The sequence below is a fragment of the Curcuma longa genome, chromosome 4 (assembly GCF_044706935.1).
Source record: "Curcuma longa cultivar G26 ecotype Majalengka, Jawa Barat chromosome 4, ITB_CL_G26_1.1, whole genome shotgun sequence".
Classification (NCBI taxonomy): Eukaryota; Viridiplantae; Streptophyta; class Magnoliopsida; order Zingiberales; family Zingiberaceae; genus Curcuma; species Curcuma longa.
The window spans coordinates 14,298,742-14,317,230 of NC_133864.1; the positions used below are offsets into that span (position 1 = coordinate 14,298,742).

General features: G+C 42.6%; 2 protein-coding genes and 1 pseudogene across 2 annotated transcripts; 2 read left to right on the forward strand and 1 right to left on the reverse strand.

Moving 5' to 3' along the window:
- The first annotated feature begins 477 nt into the window (after nt 1–477).
- LOC141826603 (uncharacterized) lies at nt 478–3,987 on the forward strand. The gene is made up of 2 exons (XM_074713861.1): nt 478–3,093; nt 3,397–3,987. Exons 1-2 carry the CDS (start codon nt 480–482, stop codon nt 3,798–3,800), a joined length of 3,018 nt encoding a protein of 1,005 aa, XP_074569962.1. The 5' UTR covers nt 478–479; the 3' UTR covers nt 3,801–3,987.
- Nucleotides 3,988–8,119: 4,132 nt separating this feature from the next.
- On the reverse strand, nt 8,120–11,484 carry LOC141827762 (uncharacterized; annotated as a pseudogene).
- Nucleotides 11,485–12,913: 1,429 nt separating this feature from the next.
- On the forward strand, nt 12,914–17,410 carry LOC141827130 (uncharacterized). Its single transcript, XM_074714390.1, has 3 exons — nt 12,914–13,036; nt 16,618–16,853; nt 16,904–17,410. The coding sequence occupies exons 1-3, from the start codon at nt 12,914–12,916 to the stop codon at nt 17,262–17,264; spliced, it is 720 nt and encodes a 239-aa protein (XP_074570491.1). The 3' UTR covers nt 17,265–17,410.
- Nucleotides 17,411–18,489: the final 1,079 nt, after the last annotated feature.

Below are 18,489 nucleotides of genomic sequence, written 5' to 3' on the forward strand. Positions count from 1 at the left end.
ATACTGTATATCATTGCTCAAATAAAAAATATGGGATATGATTGAATTGGTTAATACAGAATAGATTTATTGAAATAGATAAAAATTAAATTTTAATAAAGTTAAAATAATACCGTCCTATGGTTAACTATAACTTTTTAATTTATTTTTTTATAGATGATTATGAAATCGATCGTATGAAATCGTTAAATGGCATATTCTATTTTTTTTTACTAAAATAGAATAAATAAAAATAATAATGTTCTCGACGACCTTAATTCTTCGTATAATCCCAAACAAAAAAAGTTTAAATAAAACGACAATTTCTAAAATTTAAGTGTAAATTGCCGAAATAAAAATGAAAGAAATTTGAAAATTCCGTTTCTCAAAAGTTAAAAATATCAATTTCCTCATGATAAAACATCATAGGCAAAGGCATCAATCATCGTCCAAGCCCCGACGCTCAATCCTCGTCGGAGCTCAACGATACTGCCGCTAAAATGAGATCGAATAAGGCAAAGACGTCTCCCGGCCTCCGGCCAATCCTCCTCCTCCTCCTTTTCGTATTCTTCCTCTATGTTTCGCCACTAGACGCGGCTGCAGAGGAGGAAGCACAGACTGAGGCCTTGCTCGAACTCAAAGCCGCCGTCTCCGACCCTTCCGCAGTCCTTTCCGCCTGGAACTCCTCTGCCGGTGGTAGTCACTGCTCCTGGCCGGGTGTCGCCTGCGACTCCCTCCAGGACTACGTCGTCTCACTTGACCTCGTAGGGCTCAACCTCTCCGGTGTGCTTTCCCCTGCGGTCGGCCGCCACCGTCACCTCGTTAACCTCTCCGTGGCCTCCAACTCACTTTCTGGTCCCGTCCCGGCTGAGCTTTCTCGCCTTTCCAACCTTCGCTACCTTAACCTGTCCAACAATATCTTTAATGGGAGCTTCCCTTCCGGCCTTGGTCGCCTTAGAAATCTTCTCGTCCTCGACCTCTACAATAACAATCTTACTGGCCCACTACCGGCTGAGGTAGCCGATCTACCGAACCTCCGCCACCTCCACCTAGGCGGCAACTTCTTCACCGGCATCATCCCCCCAGAGTTCGGCCGATGGGAGTTCCTGGAGTACCTTGCCGTCTCCGGCAACGAGCTCGTTGGCCCTCTGCCTCCGCAGCTAGGTAATCTCACCCGTCTTCGCTATCTCTACGTCGGCTACTTTAACAGCTTCGAGGGTGGCATCCCACCTGAAATCGGCAACCTTTCGTCGCTTGTCCGTCTCGACATGGCGAACTGCGGCCTCACCGGAGAGATTCCGGCCGAGTTTGGGAACCTCCGGAACCTCGATACGCTTTTCCTCCAGGTGAATGGCCTATCCGGCAATCTTCCTTCAACGCTCGGTGGCCTTCGTAATCTCAAGTCCATGGATATCTCTAACAATGCCCTCACCGGCGAGATCCCGTCCTCCTTGGCGAACCTCCATAATCTGACCCTGCTCAATCTGTTCCGCAACCAACTCCAGGGGGCGATCCCGGAGTTCCTCGGCCACCTTCCTGCGCTCGAGGTGCTTCAGCTCTGGGAGAACAACTTCACCGGCGATATTCCCCGGCAATTAGGCTGGAGCGGTCCTCTGCGTATACTCGACATCTCATCTAATAAACTGACCGGGATGCTTCCGCCGGACCTCTGCTCCGCGAATCGACTGCAAACACTAATCGCTCTCGGCAACTACCTCGTCGGTCCAATTCCAAATACCCTCAGCACGTGCGAGTCTCTTATCAGGATCAGAATGGGCGACAACTACCTCAACGGATCGATCCCCGATGGCCTCTTCAGCTTGCCCAAGCTTTCACAGATCGAGCTCCAAGACAACATGCTCACCGGTGGATTTCCGGACACCGGCGCCACCGCAATCTCGCCGGATCTCGGTCAAATTAATCTCTCCAACAACCGGCTCTCGGGACCACTTCCCCCGTCCATAGGTAATTACTCCGGTCTCCAGAAGCTCCTCTTGAATCAGAACCAGTTATCTGGCCGCATCCCGCCGGAGATTGAGCGGCTGCAGGAACTATCCAAGGTGGACTTCAGCTGGAATCGGTTCTCCGGCCCAATTGCACAGAAAATAAGCCGCTGCAAACTCTTGACTTTCGTCGACCTCAGTCGCAACGAGCTATCCGGCGAGATTCCGCCAGAGATTTCCGGGTTGAGGATCTTGAACTACTTCAACTTATCGAGGAACCAGCTCCGAGGAGAGATTCCACAGTCGATTGGCACGATGCAGAGCCTCACGGTCGTCGATTTCTCTTACAATAACCTCTCCGGCCTCGTCCCTGCTGCGGGGCAGTTTACTTATTTCAATGCGAGTTCATTTGAGGGCAATCCGAATCTCTGTGGTAGTTACCTCCGCCCTTGCAGTTATGCCCACTCAAGGGGGGCGCTCTCATCCTTCTTCAAGCTTCTACTGCTCATTGGTCTACTCGTTTGTTCCATTATCTTTGCCATGGTTGCGATCATCAAAGCCTGGTCTTTAAAGAGAGCGAGAGAAGCCCGGGCGTGGCACCTCACCGCATTCCAACGCCTCGACTTCACCTGCGACGACGTCCTCGACAGCCTCAAGGGCGAGAACATCATCGGAAAAGGCGGCTCCGGCACCGTCTTCAAGGGCGTCATGCCCAATGGCCAGGAGGTGGCAGTGAAGCGACTCTCCGCTATGAGCCGCGGCCTTCCGCACGACCATGGATTCTCAGCGGAGATTCAAACGCACGGCCGGATTCGGCATCGCCACATCGTGAGGCTGCTGGGTTTCTGCACCAACCACGAGACCAATCTCTTGGTGTACGAGTACATGCCAAACGGGAGCCTCGGAGAAATTCTTCACGGGACGAAGGGCGGCCACTTGCTGTGGGACACGCGGTGCAAGATCGCCGTCGATGCGGCGAAGGGACTCTGCTACCTCCACCACGACTGCTCGCCGCTCATCGTGCACCGCGACGTTAAGTCCAATAACATCCTGCTCGATTCCAACTTCGAAGCTCACGTCGCGGATTTTGGGCTCGCTAAGTTCTTGAAGGGCTCAGGCACCTCCGAGTGCATGTCGGCCATCGCCGGCTCCTATGGTTACATTGCTCCAGGTAATTTTTGTCACTCAATTAATCTGCAATGACTATAAACACTTGCACCAGTTAAATTCCATGGATGACACTGTTATCGAGGACACACAGAAGGATCGATCTTTTTTAGCTTGTTAGTTCTCCGCTATGAGTGCTCTCTCTCCCTGTTGTTTTAAGCACTGTGGTACAAGCTTTCACATCAGAGGGCTTTCTTGCCTCACTTTTTGGTCTCAAATCTATTTGTGGTTGTAGAGCTCTTTTTTACTCTCTGACTACTACAGAACAAACTCAGAACTTCAAACCTCCTTCATTTTTTCCCTACAGAGTATGCGTACACGTTGAAGGTGGACGAGAAGAGCGATGTGTACAGTTTCGGGGTGGTACTCCTGGAGCTGGTGACCGGCCGGAAGCCGGTGGGAGGGTTCGGCGATGGCGTCGACATCGTCCAATGGGTGCGGAAGATGACAGGCTCCGACAAGGAGGGAGTCCTGAAGATACTGGATCCGCGGCTCCCCGCAGTTCCGCTGGACGAACTCATGCACGTGTTCAACGTCGCCATGCTCTGCGTGGAGGAGCAGTGCGTGGGGCGACCAACGATGAGGGAGGTGGTTCAAATTCTAACGGATCTATCAAATCCTGCAGCTGCAGCGCCCGTCGATAAGGTGAAAGAACTGCAACAGCAAGAATCGCAAGGCTTACTAGCGCCACCAGATCTCCTCAGCATTTGAATGACTCGGGTTTGGCAAAAAAAAGGCTAAAAATGCCAGTTTGATCGATCTCATTTTACTTTCGTTTTGGCTACTCAAATGCTGCACGTAGCGTTCTTATTCTCCAAGCTGTGTAGAATATTATTCGGCAATTTTGCGTTCGCGCAGATGGATTTGGTGGCAGGATTAAATTCGGATCCAAAATGTGAATTCCTGTCGTCCATCAGTGATGTGATTTGAGGAGTATCGGTGGATTCTGATTCTGATTCTGATTCTAAACAGTGACCGGCTGCATTGAGCCAACACGTCAAATGTCATTTCAGTTCCTTTCTTGATCATACAAAGAACATAGTCACGGTCTGAATCGCATATTGAAATGGGATACATCTAGAGACTTTCATAGAATGTTTAAAACCGCTAACAAATGATTTTCTTTTTCTTTTTCTGTCATTTTCTTCTTTATACATCTTTTCGGCAACAAATACAACATCCATTCGCAACCGATAATCTTATCTGCATCAACGATCATTTGATTTTATCACTCTGGATCTATCAATTGAGAGATTGCGTCAAAAAGTGGACTAGGGTTAGGCAGTGGAAGAAAGTGCTACCCTCTCAAATATAAAACAGCTGATCGTGCCAGACATTCTTTCGTCGGAGGGGTTTGGATCTTGTGCCACTTTATTTCGCAAGCCTGCGTGCTAATGAAGCAGATGGCAGTGGAACACTGATGGGGAGGTGCCAAACTCCAAGCTGCTTTTCTAAATTCTAATCAGTGAGGGGAAGACATCGCATCGCCACTGATGTGACTGAACAAGAAGCAGATCTTCATGAGATGGGCCAATGTAGGCCCAAACGACGCGGATTCTGAGCCCAGTGTAAAAACATCGAGCAAAGCAGAATCCAGAGAGTCATCTCGGTACAAATTTACAATCATTGTAGGAGATGGCTCACCGGGTGCTCGACAGGGAGAGAGATCACGAGCGCTGCTGCGGCGGATAAGAGAGCGACGGCGGGCCAGGTGGCTCGCGTCCTTCCCTGGCACTCCCGATTCCACAGCCTTCGTCGCCTTTCAAGATTTGAGAGATGAACAGAGAGAACGTGGTGAGTTTAAGGTAGGACGATGAACAGACGAGACAGAGGGAGACAGTGACCGCGTTCCGTGGGAGAGGAATCGGTTTGTCAGTGTGCACTGCCCCAGTCGATCGGTGGGTCAGCCAAATGCATGCTGTTTTTTTGTCATTTTTGCGTAAGTGGGGAGTTCGATCTCGACTTGAGTTTGACACCATATGTAGAACGAAAGATTAGCCGTAGCATATGGCGTAGATTTCGATATTTACTGAGAGACGAAGAGAATAGAAGATGAAAGGACACAAGAACAGGGAGGGAGATGGAGGAATGTCTTTAACCAACTCCCCATATCGTTCGCTTTTTAATTGCCTCCTCCTCTCACCATTATTTATAGACACTCAACTCACACCAAAAATAAAAGCAATTCATTCCGTTTCCATTTCCATCCTTCGCTTTCTCTTTATCTCTCAGAGGAGAGAGGGGAGTGAGAGGGGGAACTGAGACTCTACTGCTTCCATGGCGAACGCCCAGACGAAACCTGCCTCCGGGGCCGGCGTCACCGGAACCGGATCTGCGAGGGCATTTTCGCCAACGTAGGCGTTTCTTTCTTCCGTCCACCTCCCTCAGGCAGACAGAATGGAGCCAGGCAACCAGAAGCAGAGCGGGGGAGTACGAAGAGGGAGGGGGGCGAGCCGTCTCTTCTTTGTATGTACGTACGGTACGGGATGCTCTACCAATGTCGTCGGATCGATCGGTCGGCCGGTCGGTCATCGTGCTTTGATTGATTTTTTCTTCTTCTTACGCAAAAAAAAAAAAAGTGAAAAGAAATGACGTAGATTCGTCTTATTGTCTCCGTCCTGTTTTAACCCTTACCTTTTATTTTGTCCGATCTCAAGTGTGGACTTATCCTTGAGTTTTTGCTTTTCTACTGTTCCTAAAATTCGTGCTTCTATGGTTTGCCAGTTGTGATGGTGATGAGTGCTCTATCTGTGGTTGGTGACGGCTCTGTCGTGAGGATGCTCGAGTGGATTGATTCATCTGATTGCTTGTTATTGAATTTTTATTCCTGTTGCCACAGTTGTTTGACACTGGATTGCGCTTTTGATCTTGCTCTAACTTTCTCGTCACTTGTGTTCCAATAAAATAGTACGTCATCATCAATAAAAAACCACGTCAATCTGTCCACAAGAAGAACTTGAGAAAGAAAGAACTAAACAAACAAATTAGTAGGGTGTCGAGGATTCTCAACGGGGTCACTTTGACGCTTAAGTCAAAAATAGAAAAAATAGAAGTGGTACTATGCGTAGAGAATTCAAGATGTCTTTCTTTCATACCTGTAGAGTTTATATATATATATATATATATATATATATAGCGGGGATGTGATCATCGGATCTCCTCGCTTATGATTGGTTATGATGACGTCAATAACGGACAATTTTATGACAATTTCTAAGTATTTGATGACTCAGCGAGGTTTATTGTTATTCGACGGCTAGAATGATTGAGGACCAAGTCTAAGCACTTGGTCTGTATCCTTATCCTTTTAGATGAGTTGTTAATTCTGACGGAGTAGTCCTAATGATCTGTTGATGGCTGATTTGATGCCTGAGGTCGGAAGATGTGTGATCGATCTGTGTGAGTGGCTGGACTGTGGGCTGTGTGAATATTGTTTGAGCTTATATGAATTGTCGAACTAAACTAAGCATGCATTTGATATTTCCCGTGTATGCTTGAGCTGACTTGAGTGAGCGGCCGAGCTCACTTATACGTATAGCCAACTGAACTAAGCGTACGAGTATGACCGTACTTTCATAGTTATAGTCGAGCAGTCTGAAGCGTTTAATTGAGCTCATTGAGTAATGCTAAGACCAAGTCATGACCATGTCATGAGGTCGGCTTTTGAGTCTGGGACCCTGTCATGAGGTCAGCTCTTGAGCCTAGGACCATGTCATAAGATCACCCTTTGAGCCTGAGACCATGTCATGAGGTCGACTCTTGACCCTAGGACCATGTCATGAGGTCGGTTGTGATGCAAATATTTTACAGAGATTACAATAGGAGCTTAGTGTGCATAGCCTGAGGCTAGAAAGAACTCAGTACATGTGCTAGGGAACGCGTTGTCCTCCACATGAGGTCGACATCTAATTAATAACGGATATACGAGCTAAAAGTAGAGAGGTCGGGATTTTCTGAATGAGTATTGTACTCATTTTTTTTCCTCTCTCCTTTCTTATCCGTTATCTACGTCATCACTATATATTCTCGCCGGATCAACTTGATTCTAGCTTTGCTCCACAGTGTAGCAGCTTCATTCACGTGCAGGGTTGTAGGCTGTTCACAACATGCTTCTTTTACTTGTCATTGTTCCTCAATTGCGCACACTCAACTGGGACATCGATCACAGTGATTTTGCTACAGCATTACATCATCCAAATTAAAATAACAATCTTATGTGCTTTAAAGAAAAATCAAGATTCCTATTTTATTTTGATAGATAAGAACAGAGCATAATGGAAGATTATCCTTGCTAATTTAAAAGCATGAAGACCAGCAATTATTTGGCTTGGTACATGGAAGAGAAAAACAAATGCTGGTGAAATGATGCTCAATCGAGTAGCTTTCTTATCCATTATGGTCCTGAAATTTCTAGCTTGCTTCTTTTATTTCTTTTTCAGGGATGCATTTGTAACCTTGCTATTTGATTAAATGAAATCCACCCTGTCTATTGATAATTAAGGAAAAAATTCAAAGGAATCAATTATGCCCCACATTTTTTTTTTGTTTTGGAATTTAGCATTCATTATCTTCCAGCTGCATCATCGACAATTTTCCTAGAATGTGTCGAGAAAATCTTTAGTTTGATTTACCTAGCAACGTTATTGATGTATTATATTTCATTACACAGCTATGGCATGTGAACGACTTGACATGTAGGGTATACTTTCCAAATGGCTTCTAGTGTTGATCTCAAGATACGTCCAAGACTGGTGCTTGAGGGTGCCATGAGCAGTAAGGAAGTGCTTCTGTTTTTAGCTTTTCATACAATCCAAGTCTGGATAAGTTGTCAAGAAAGTAGCTCTTTGGTTTCACAACGCGATACATGGAAACGTAATTTCATGTTGCTCATCGAACACAAAAGGGAAAAAAAAGAAGAAATTGAGAATACAAAGATCTACAGTATAGGATTTTAAGAGGAATTAAAGTTGATGGGCAAAGACCCTTGCAACAGAAAGCAATTTACTGCTTTTCTATTAAGAACCACTGTTCATAAGTTCCTCTAATTGGTTAGACAATTTGCAAAGCATAAAGACAAAGCATTTACTAGATTTTCTCAACAGTAGAATTGCGCAACAATGATCTGAAACATACTATAAATACAGTATCAAGATTTGTCTTGGCAGCCAAAACTCAAGATTTACAAGACGGCAATCTTAGCAGATCCATCATTTAAAAGTGGGCTAGAAATGATACAGGCATAATGGAGCTTGTGAATTGTCGAAGCAAGTCAGTACAGATTGGGAGCCACCTGAGATAGTCTTTCTTCATCTAGCAGTGCATATGGATCTATGTACGATGGTGGCGATACGGGTGTTCTGCTGGCATCATGCACGAAACTTGGCCCTAAATACTGTGCTCAAACACAATACCTAAATCAGACATCTTAACAAAACGTTTTGAAGAATGATCTTGTTTACCAGCTTGTCATGCTTGTTAGAAAACTAAAGTATGAAAATATCAAGCATCTTAACAGGATTGAAATCTATATGTATCAGCCAAAACCAAATTCTCTCTTTGTAGCTGTTCCACAAGGTTTTAGATAAGCAGCAACCGGTTATCCTCTTTACTTGCGAAATTAACTTGTCAGAAGTAAAGCCCGATTGTATATCTCCTAGATTTTAAATAATTAACAGATTCAAAATCTTGGAGAGTTTGTAGAAACTCATTGATGTTAACGTTATCCCACAAGATCCATCCTTAACAAATTAGAAAGTTGAATGTATTAAAAAGAAGCCTACAAGAAGTAAAATTTTCACCTGTAACCAAAATGATAGTCATGCTCTATTAAGAAGAAGCCTATAAGTAGTTCAATTTTCACCAATTCAGTGTTAAAAGTATGCATACTAAAGAGACTAAAGAAGTGAGAATGAGAGGACGAAACACCACCTTTTAGTCTCGTATTGCTAAATGAGGCTTATTAAAGCATGCTTAAATACCAAGAGGTTCCCCACCTAAATACTTCAGTATTTGGGATGAATTGGGTTCTCTCTTGGGCTTTTTAACATATAGCACATGGTCAGGTCAGGTTTCTCCTATTATTTTGCTTGTCTATACAAAGGCAAATTATAATAGCCAAACGCCTAAAGTTTTTGTACTTGTACATCTCTAGCATTAAGTGAAAATACTATGAAATCAAATAAGTCATTCCATCAAGTGAAAGTTCTTAATTGCAGAATAAAGTAAAAAAATCAAGAACAGGATGAGAACTTACAATGTATAGGGCAAGAAAAAGCCCAAACGTGATGAGGATCAGAGGCCAAAAGCCTAAAAAGAATGTTCCACCGATAGTTAGAAGCAATTTAGCTCTTGGAATTAACCCCTGAGGTAAACAATTTGTTGTCATTGCGAGATAAATGTAAATACAAAAGGTCAGCAACTCATTGAGGAATGTGAGATGTAAGCTCAGTAGCATAAGAAAGAAAATGGACACGCAATCATTATTTAAAGCTAAAAGTGGGAATTTGAGGCGATAAAAAATAGGCAAGTAAACCACACAATAACAAGTTTAACAGGGTGCACCAAGTTGATTTTTATATTCCAAAAATGTTTATATTAACAATTTCATGATTTAAGTACTTAAATTTCCTCTGACTAGCTGGAAAATAAATATGACCGGCTCATTGGCTAAATAGCAAGTGTGAGATCTAAATTTGAAAATTATAGTGTTGAACTTAGTTAAGCTCTTGTTCTGCTTATTTTTTGCATTCATGAACAAACTGCTGAAGAGCATTGTTTACTATCTCACTAACAATCTACTACGGAAATTCGTTCATAAATTGAGAATAATCTCATATGTCAAACAAGGAAAATCATTTTAAGTTCATCATCAGTCTTGTTTATATCATGTTTAATTACAGGGATATAAATGGGGTTTATAAGCTGATTTTCATATTTTCTTTAAGATAGACTTTAGAGTATTGCAACAGAATGTTCTGTACAACGATCAAGTCTAAAATAGAGTTGGAAAATGGCTCTATCTTGAGCTTTAGCAAATTTCTGACTTGAAACAACTTTGAGCTTCGGTGATTTAAGCTTGAGCTTCAACTGAATTTATTTCAAGCTCAAGAGAAGGCTTTGATACATAGACAAGCGTAGTTCAAATCTAGCTTACTTTGCTATACAAAAGAGCTCAGTCAAGCTCCGTAGAAGGTACACGAGTCAAACTCAAGAGAGCCCTAGTTAGGCAGGGCAACTTACATATTGTGTGTGTGTAATTATAAAACAAGGAGGGGGAGAGTACCGCCCCCATTTCTACCTTTGGACCATGTAAAAGATCACTCAAGAACAATTGAAGTAAATGATGCGGTTACATGAACACAAGTTCTCCCAACTAAAATCTGCACAATAGCCTTAAAAATCTAAGCTAGAACGGTAACAGGAAGATAGTCTGAAAGGCATGGATATGTGGCAAAAGGTGAAGCTGAAAGGCATGGATATGCTATACAAACGAAGTGCCTTGTTCACAAAAATTTACTTACTAAATTTATTGCACGAATAGCGTCATCATGACCAGAATAAAGAAGAAAGAGCAGTGAATTAAAGAATAGCATATCAAACTCATTAAGGAAAGGAATAGTAAGAGGCTTGGAATAAACCTCGAGGCCCTCGCTGTTCAAAGACATGGACCGCTCCCTTTGATTCGACAGCCTTCTGTAAAGCTCCGCCGACGCCGTCTCATTCCTCTTCGTCGATCCCCCGTTCCTCTGGCCACCGTCTCTACTCTCTCCCTTCGACTCCCACGATCCGATCGACGCACCCGCATCACCCTCCTCCAACAGCGTGGTCGGATTCAAGCCCCTCCGCTTGAGTTCCTTCATGAACAACGACTCCGGCCTTTCCTCCCCTAATCCACCATCCCACAAAGAAGAAAGTTTAAGAACCATAAAAGAGTGTGTGTGTGTGTGTGAGTTTTTTTGTTTGTAATTGCCAATCAATGAGAACGAGAACTCAAGCAATTCACTTGCCCTTGGGCTCGCCGCCATCCTCCTGAAGACGGCAGCGGACTAAGAAGGAGGAGGAGGAGCGATGGCGCAGCGGGAAGGACCGCCGGAGGCGGAGCGCCAGGGAGAGGCCGGGTCTGGCGAGCTGGAAAGCGGCCATGACTGATTGAGCGGGAGCAGTGCGAACAAAGGGGCGGGTCGAGGGATGGAATCACCGTCTGAATCGATTACCGCCCACACTCCACGGAGCGTGGCTCGCCGAGAACGCGGAGGAAGCAGGGCAATGGCAATCGGATAAGACGACCGAAGGTCACCTTTACTCCACTGCGCCGTTTTCTTCGAGACACGATTAGGTATCTCGAGCGTCATGGATCGGTTCATCCATGTCGGTCCGCCCTGGTACGACGAATGGCAGTGGTCCGGCCTTTCTGATGATTTGCATCCGTCCATTTATTTTATCGTGGCATCAGGCGTTCCATAAGAACACGTGGAGGGCAAAGGGCACAAGTAGATCAAAAGGCGCCACATGTGGCCTCCGTTCCCGGAAGATTGCGTGGTGGAGGGGCGGCCGTCAGGGCAATCTTATACATAGAGAAATTTAAGAAGTAAATTCATAATTGAGTGCTGTAGACATCTTATTTTTTATAATGAATAATGTCAAATATAAAATTTGAAATGGAAAAACTCATAGGGAACGATAAAGTAAACTTATTTTTAAGATAACAATTAAATAAGTTTATTTGAGTAGATTTTAGAGGCAAAACATAACATAAACATTAGCATCAATGGGAGAGTAGATTGCATGGTAGCTGAAAGAACCTTTTCTCTGCTCTGCTTAACAAAAATATTCCATAACGACCACCATCGCCTGGCGATCAGCCTCCGGCGAGCGGATCGCCGATGAACCGAGGATGTGCCCCTCCCTCAGCCTTGCATGCTTCTCCTTTGCACCCTGTCCCTACGCCAAACCCCTTTATTACGCAACTCCGCGCTTCCGGCGTCGCTGTTGCCCCTCCTGGAGTGCCCAAATTAACCAGAGTTCGACGCTAGCCCGCCTGTGAATTCACCTTCCCGCTAGGAGCAGCGAGCGCATGACACTGCGGTCCCAATGCGGTAACGAAGGAGCTAGGCAGGGCCCTGCTCGAGACCCCGAGGCTCCTGCCGCGGTACCGCAACTTCTACCTGCCAGCGGTGACCTGTTTCGTCGGTAACCCGTTGTTCTACGTAGGAGGCGGCGATGTGCTAGACTTGGAGCTCGACCTCGCTGACTTATTCCGAGCGAGCGGCCGCGAGGGTGGGCGGCAGGAGCACCGGCGCCGGATGGTGGAGCTGCAGAGAGTGAGCTCTCCTTGGGAATCAAGCGGGGGAGCAGAGGATGGAGGCGGCGAGGCGACGACTGAGAGAGCAGGAAGAGATATTAGAAGTGTCAAATAACGTTATGATTTTCTTGAATCTCAAAACATTTTTTGTTGTTCTAAAACACACTATGAAAAAAGAAAACATATAAAAATGTTTAACTAGTACGCATTTTTAGTGCAAGTTATGATGAATAGGTGACCATTTTGAATGGAAATAGATGATTAATTATAACATATTCTTATGTTGGGATATAATTAAAATTTTATGTTAAAAATATATAATTTTTTTTTAAGTTATAATATAAAAATTATCTCTATTGATATAAAATTTTTTAGATAAAATTAAAAATAAAATTATAAAAATTTTGATCAAAGTGAATAATATCATATTGTTTGAAGAGATATATTGATTCCATCTATTTGTAATAAAAATCCTCAAAAAAAATAAAGGATAATGATTGGACGAACAAAACGAGTTTGAGACATGGTGGGTCTGAAAGAGACGATCGAGAGCAGCGGCAGAAGCAACAAAAGCGCAAAGCCCATCCCAGTCAAGAAAACAGTGAGGACGACAGGATCTGACATGAAACTCAAGTTAAGAGAAAAGGTGCAATGTGCTAGACTTCCAATTGCTCTCACTCAAAGGGGATCGAATCGACAGAGTCAACCTTTGCTACTTCTTTCTTCGAACAAGCTATGAGCAGTCGGAGAGCTAGACATTGTTTGCGAAGGCAAGCTTAGTCTAGGTCTAGCTTTGCCAAGCCAATTAGTCCATCAACTATGCTTCTGTAATTCACAGTACTTTGAATAACAATTAGTGTAAATAATTAAGAATAACAATTAAAAGAATAAGCTCTTGCTCAGGAGCATTAAGAGAATCCAACCTTCAGGAAAGCCCACGGTAGGTTCTTTAACCTTCCTCAAGTGCCAGGCAGACTTCAGTCAAGCTCATTCGTTAGGGCACAAAACTCCAACCGACCAAAGTATTCCTATCAAATCTAACTCCGCCTCTCCTCTTAGTAAGAGTGTACGGAAGCGCTCTCTTATACGCCTCTCTTTCTTTTCTCGAAGCGGGGGCATGTGCAATCCTATCCTACTTCAGCCTATAACCTGGAGAGGAAGCTAGCAGAGAAGCCAATACAATTCAAGGCGTTCAAGCAGAAAATGTCTTATGCTCCCCACTACGCGGTTCAATTAGCCATGCTTCTCTAATATAATTGGCGGAGTTCAGTTAAATTTCGATAGGGCAGACACACACACTCACTGATCGAAGGTTCAAATCCGGTCTAATCCAAGATCTCGACCAGACATCTGCAGAGGAGCACGCTAGCCCAGTTAGGAGGCTCTACACCCGGGCCAATCAGCAGTCTAGTATGGGCAGGGAAGGAAAGCTTTGTCTAGCTTTGCCAAGCCAATTCATAAGAGAGCTCGGGAGATGGAGGACTCGGCGCTCTCACTCAACTCTTCCCTGGTCGGGGGCAATCACACTCAAGCGAGAACGGATTCATTCCGAACCTTAACTTGATTTAGCCGATTCATGAGTATAATTATATAAAGAAATAGTTGCTAACATGCACTCTAGGACTATAGAGAGTTGACCACTTAAGCACGAGCTTGCTTCTTGTCAAAGGACTTGACGTGTCACTACTTTTGTCCAATTATTCTAGTCGATCACGGTCAGACAAGGAGGTGCGAACTAAGTGACTATGAGTTCTCCGTGTGACTATGAGTTCTCCATTCGAATGAAATGAATGAGGTCGACTACCAATAACAAGGGAGAGTCTCAAATTTCCCTTCTGATACGATCAAATAAAAAAAAATTTATTTTTTGTTCATACTCTTTCATAAGATGAATATCAAAAAAGAGGTTTCTAGTGTGAAAGAAAAAAAAGTTTATGACGCTAAAATGTACTCTTGACACATAAAATTAATAAATCGAAAATATTCTTTGTTTCACACTTGTATCTTGATTCAAAATCTCATGTTATGAAAAAATAATAAAATAAAATAATAGTTTATTTAGATTGAACTCGAGGATAAAATAAAAGATAATGGTTGAGGGCATTAGAGCATAGTCTATATAGAGTCATGTGAAGATCCTCAGAAAAAAAAAATAAAAGATAATGATTGGGGGACTCTCCAACAAGGAATCCGTTGGGACTGGACCATGAAGATAATGGTGGAGGGTCAAAATATCATATTGAAAATATATGAAAAAGATTTAGAATTATAAAACATTTTGAATAAACTCTAAAAATAAAATTACGAAAGTTTGGATCTAAAATGGACGATATTATTGATTTTCATGGCTTTCACTTGTGATTCTATCTAAGTTACCTCAGGCTACACCCAAAGTAACATACGAGAATGCCTGAGAGGTAACGAGTAATTAGTCCTGTGCACTGCCGATTTGATGCAACTTGTGGAATTCCATTTAACGGATGGAAATAACGTTCGGAGCTTAACTCTGCTTAATTGAACAAGGTCTGGGTTTGTCCAAGTGTTGTCAAAACTCAAAGCAACTCCGCATGTGTTACACGACTCTCTGATGCCGAAGCAGGTGTCTCGATCCATTCGACGATGAAAAGGATGGCGTATTGTCGGACAGTGGCTACTTACTTATCAAGTTGTGTATAATGGCTTCTCATGTTTTTTGGTGATGTTCGATTGCATACAACAAGTTTTGGAATTGGAAGAATGGTTATGTTTTCCCATCGCATATTATTATTGTCAGTGACTTCAGAGTCGTGAGCTTATTGCCAGCAGTGCTCGCCATTGGTATTCCAAATGGACGGCTTAGCTTCTCGGCTTTCATAAGTTAAGCACAATTGTCATTTTGTGAGGAATTTCCTCAATCATTTAATTGCTTTATTTCTTTTCTTCTCTTTTGAATGAGAGTTTATATGATCACATTGGGTAGATATAGCATGGAACTTGAAATAACATTAAAATAACATTTTCTTTACTTCTTTCAATTGGCATTCAAGAGTAGATATTTTTTTATTTTTGACCATATATATTGAAACGAGATAATTCTTATAAGTAAGGAGATAAACGACTCCCTTCGTTTAAAAAACTTATGTTTTTTTTTCTGAATTCCACGTGTGCCTTCTTTAAATCTACCTTCAGTATTATACTATTACATCTGTATTTGTCCATCTACTTCAGTAAAAAATAAAATTTATCATCCCAACGATTTTACACCGTCAATCCTACAATCCCTTCGTTTAAAAAACTTATGTTTTTTTTTCTCAATTCCACGTGTGCCTTCTTTAAATCTACCTTCAGTATTATACTATTACATTTGTATTTGTCCATCTACTTCAGTAAAAAATAAAATTTATCATCCCAACGATTTCACACCGTCAATCCTACAATCATAGAACGATCACGAGTGCAGGCCAATCTTACCGCTTCTAGATGTTTGTTTCCTAATTGACGTCCGTGACGAGGTCTTCCTTGTGAGCTCAGCTGCAGTTTTTATTTTTTATTTTTTATTTTTATTTATTTTTTGTCAAGAGCAGGTGCACTTGTTTTCTGCTTCCTCCTCCGCGTTGATCTCGTTTTCTGATCAATTTTCCCATCCGTCACAATCTGATTCGGAGAGAACCGTGGACGGGAAAAACATCCTTAATCAATCGATCCACCTGAATCAAGTCGATCAACTGGTTCATGTATCAATCCTGAAATTAAAGAGAAGTTGTTCGTCTTTCATCTCATCCATAAGCAATTAAATGTTTGATTAAGAATCTCTTCGTCGTCGCACTCAAAACGTAGAAAATTCAAAGATTGGAAATGGCAGTGGTGGACAGGACCTGGTCCGCTTAGTACACAATCACTGTACATTTGCGTCCACTATGGAGCTTGGTCGATCAGGCTCCTGCTGCAGAATCTAGAACCCTAACTGCCCTCGGAAGGTGAAGTATTTATGTATGATCGATCACGAGTGCAGGCCAATCTTACCGCTTCTAGATGTTTGTTTCCTAATTGACGTCCGTGACGAGGTCTTCCTTGTGAGCTCAGCTCCAGAATTTTTAAGCCAAGAACACGCCCTTTTTTAGTGGATTTTATTTATTTTTTGTCAAGAGCAGGTGCACTTGTTTTCTCCTTCCTCCTCCGCTGTTGGCATCTGGCTGATCTCGTTTTCTGAACAATTTTCCCATCCGTCACAATCTGATTCGGACCGAGGTGGGAAGAGAACCGTGGAACGGAAAAAACATCCTCAGTGAGGTAGTCCACCACACCCAAGCAGAACGCGATGAACGGACTCGCGAAGCGCGAGAACGGAGCTTCAAAGCCGACGATGCTTCCAGTGCTGTGGATCATGTTGTCCCACTCAAGGATTCTGAGCCTGAGATTGGAATGTTTGTTTCAAGGCAAGAGAAAAATACGAGTTTGGTTTGGTTCAACCAGACTCTTCCTGAGTTCAGCTACTGCAGACTCTACACTGGAGGATGAGCAGGGCTACTGTCAGAACAGATGAATCTGGTGAACAGCCAACTGAATTAGAAACCTCGGATCACATTTACAATGAAACAGGGGTGCTGAAATTTCATGCAAACGAATCAGAAAGTCAAGACGAGTTAGGTTTGAGATCGAGAGAGAAGAATGTTCAGAAGGATCATACTGGAATACCGAAAAATTCAACACGAGCTCAGAGCAACCAGACAACAGCAGTTGATCCAACAATCGTTGCAAGATATCTACAAAATCTAACTGCTGTGCATCCATTTCAAACTTCAACCGAAACAGCTAAGTTGGAAGTTCCAACCACAAAGAATGAAGTGATGGGGAAGACGTCAGATGACCAAAATCTCAAGACATCTGCACTATAATCTCCCAAACTCCTTCGATACTGAGAGCAAGAAATAGAGCTATGTTTTTGATGTAAGTTCTTATTCCAAGCCATGGAATTGTGAACTTTTGATTTGCTTGGCAAAGTATCAGTGATATTAAATACAATAATGATCGAGGTCCAAAATGCTTGTTCTGCTCTTTCACACTTGAGATCCTTTGAGTTCCAGATTGATTTATTAGTGCATAATTATTTATAGAGAATTCAGTGGTCATGCACTGATTTGTTAAACAACCAGAGAAAGTTATGAATTCTGTATGTCTCCTGATGGTCATCTCTGTTCTAAATTCCAATTCATTAGCACATTTAAAATATTGAAACCATCCAGACAAAAGCACATAATGGAACTTGAAATCTGCAGCAGATCCGGGAGTTAAAAGGCATTTTAATTGTCAACGGTTGGTAGTCTACAGTAAAGTTGGAAATCACTTGTAGACCTCAAATGCCTTTGGAGAAAAATATTTGATAACTTTACTTTATAGGGTTTAAAAATAAAATTAGAAGAAAAAAATAAACACAAGAATAAATTGGTGTCCATTTGGCTTGAATTCATCAATGCTTTTAGCTTAATGTATTTGCTGAATATAAAATAAAAATCTTTAAAATAAATAAATAAGAACAATAAATTTGAAGTCTCTAATATTGTTATGCACTTTTGGTAATGTATATAGAGGACTTGAAATCCCAAAAAATAAACATATAATGACTCAAGGGATTCAAGAAATTAAATGCAATAGTACCCACTTGACATAAATTCATAGGTCTATCGGGTTAACAAATACTTTTGTCAAAAAATAATTAATAGTCGTAGATGATTTAAAATATGAAAAAAAAATAAATACGGATATGCTCAAGAAAACTTTAAGAGTACAATAATATTTATTTAACACGCTTTTAAAGTCAACTTAAAGATCATAAATGTTCAAAATACAGAAAAATCAAAAATAGGCCTAACCCTATGTTAACTTTGAAAGATAGAAGGAGAAGAAGAAGAATCCACCGTGGAATAATGGTGAGGGAAAGGAAAGAAAAAAAAATCTCAAGGGAAAGGAGAAAGAAAAGAGGGGGAAAAATGAAGATAACATGAGAGGCAACCTCACTTGTGTGGAGCCATTGACAATGGTCGCATGAGACGATCGATCTCATGGGGTCGTTGACTAAGATGCCGCAAGGTCATCATCATTTGTTGCACGAGGCCTAATCAC

Excerpts from the sequence above, each read along its gene's own strand:
- LOC141827130 (XM_074714390.1), top strand. The coding sequence starts at position 12,914 with ATGGTGGGTCTGAAAGAGACGATCGAGAGCAGCGGCAGAAGCAACAAA. Across the intron at positions 13,037-16,617 it reads AACTCAAGTTAAGAGAAAAG|GTGGGAAGAGAACCGTGGAA; the intron begins GTGCAATGTGCT and ends ATTCGGACCGAG. Across the intron at positions 16,854-16,903 it reads TTCAACCAGACTCTTCCTGA|AACAGATGAATCTGGTGAAC; the intron begins GTTCAGCTACTG and ends GGCTACTGTCAG.
- LOC141826603 (XM_074713861.1), top strand. The coding sequence starts at position 480 with ATGAGATCGAATAAGGCAAAGACGTCTCCCGGCCTCCGGCCAATCCTC. Across the intron at positions 3,094-3,396 it reads CTATGGTTACATTGCTCCAG|AGTATGCGTACACGTTGAAG; the intron begins GTAATTTTTGTC and ends TTTTCCCTACAG.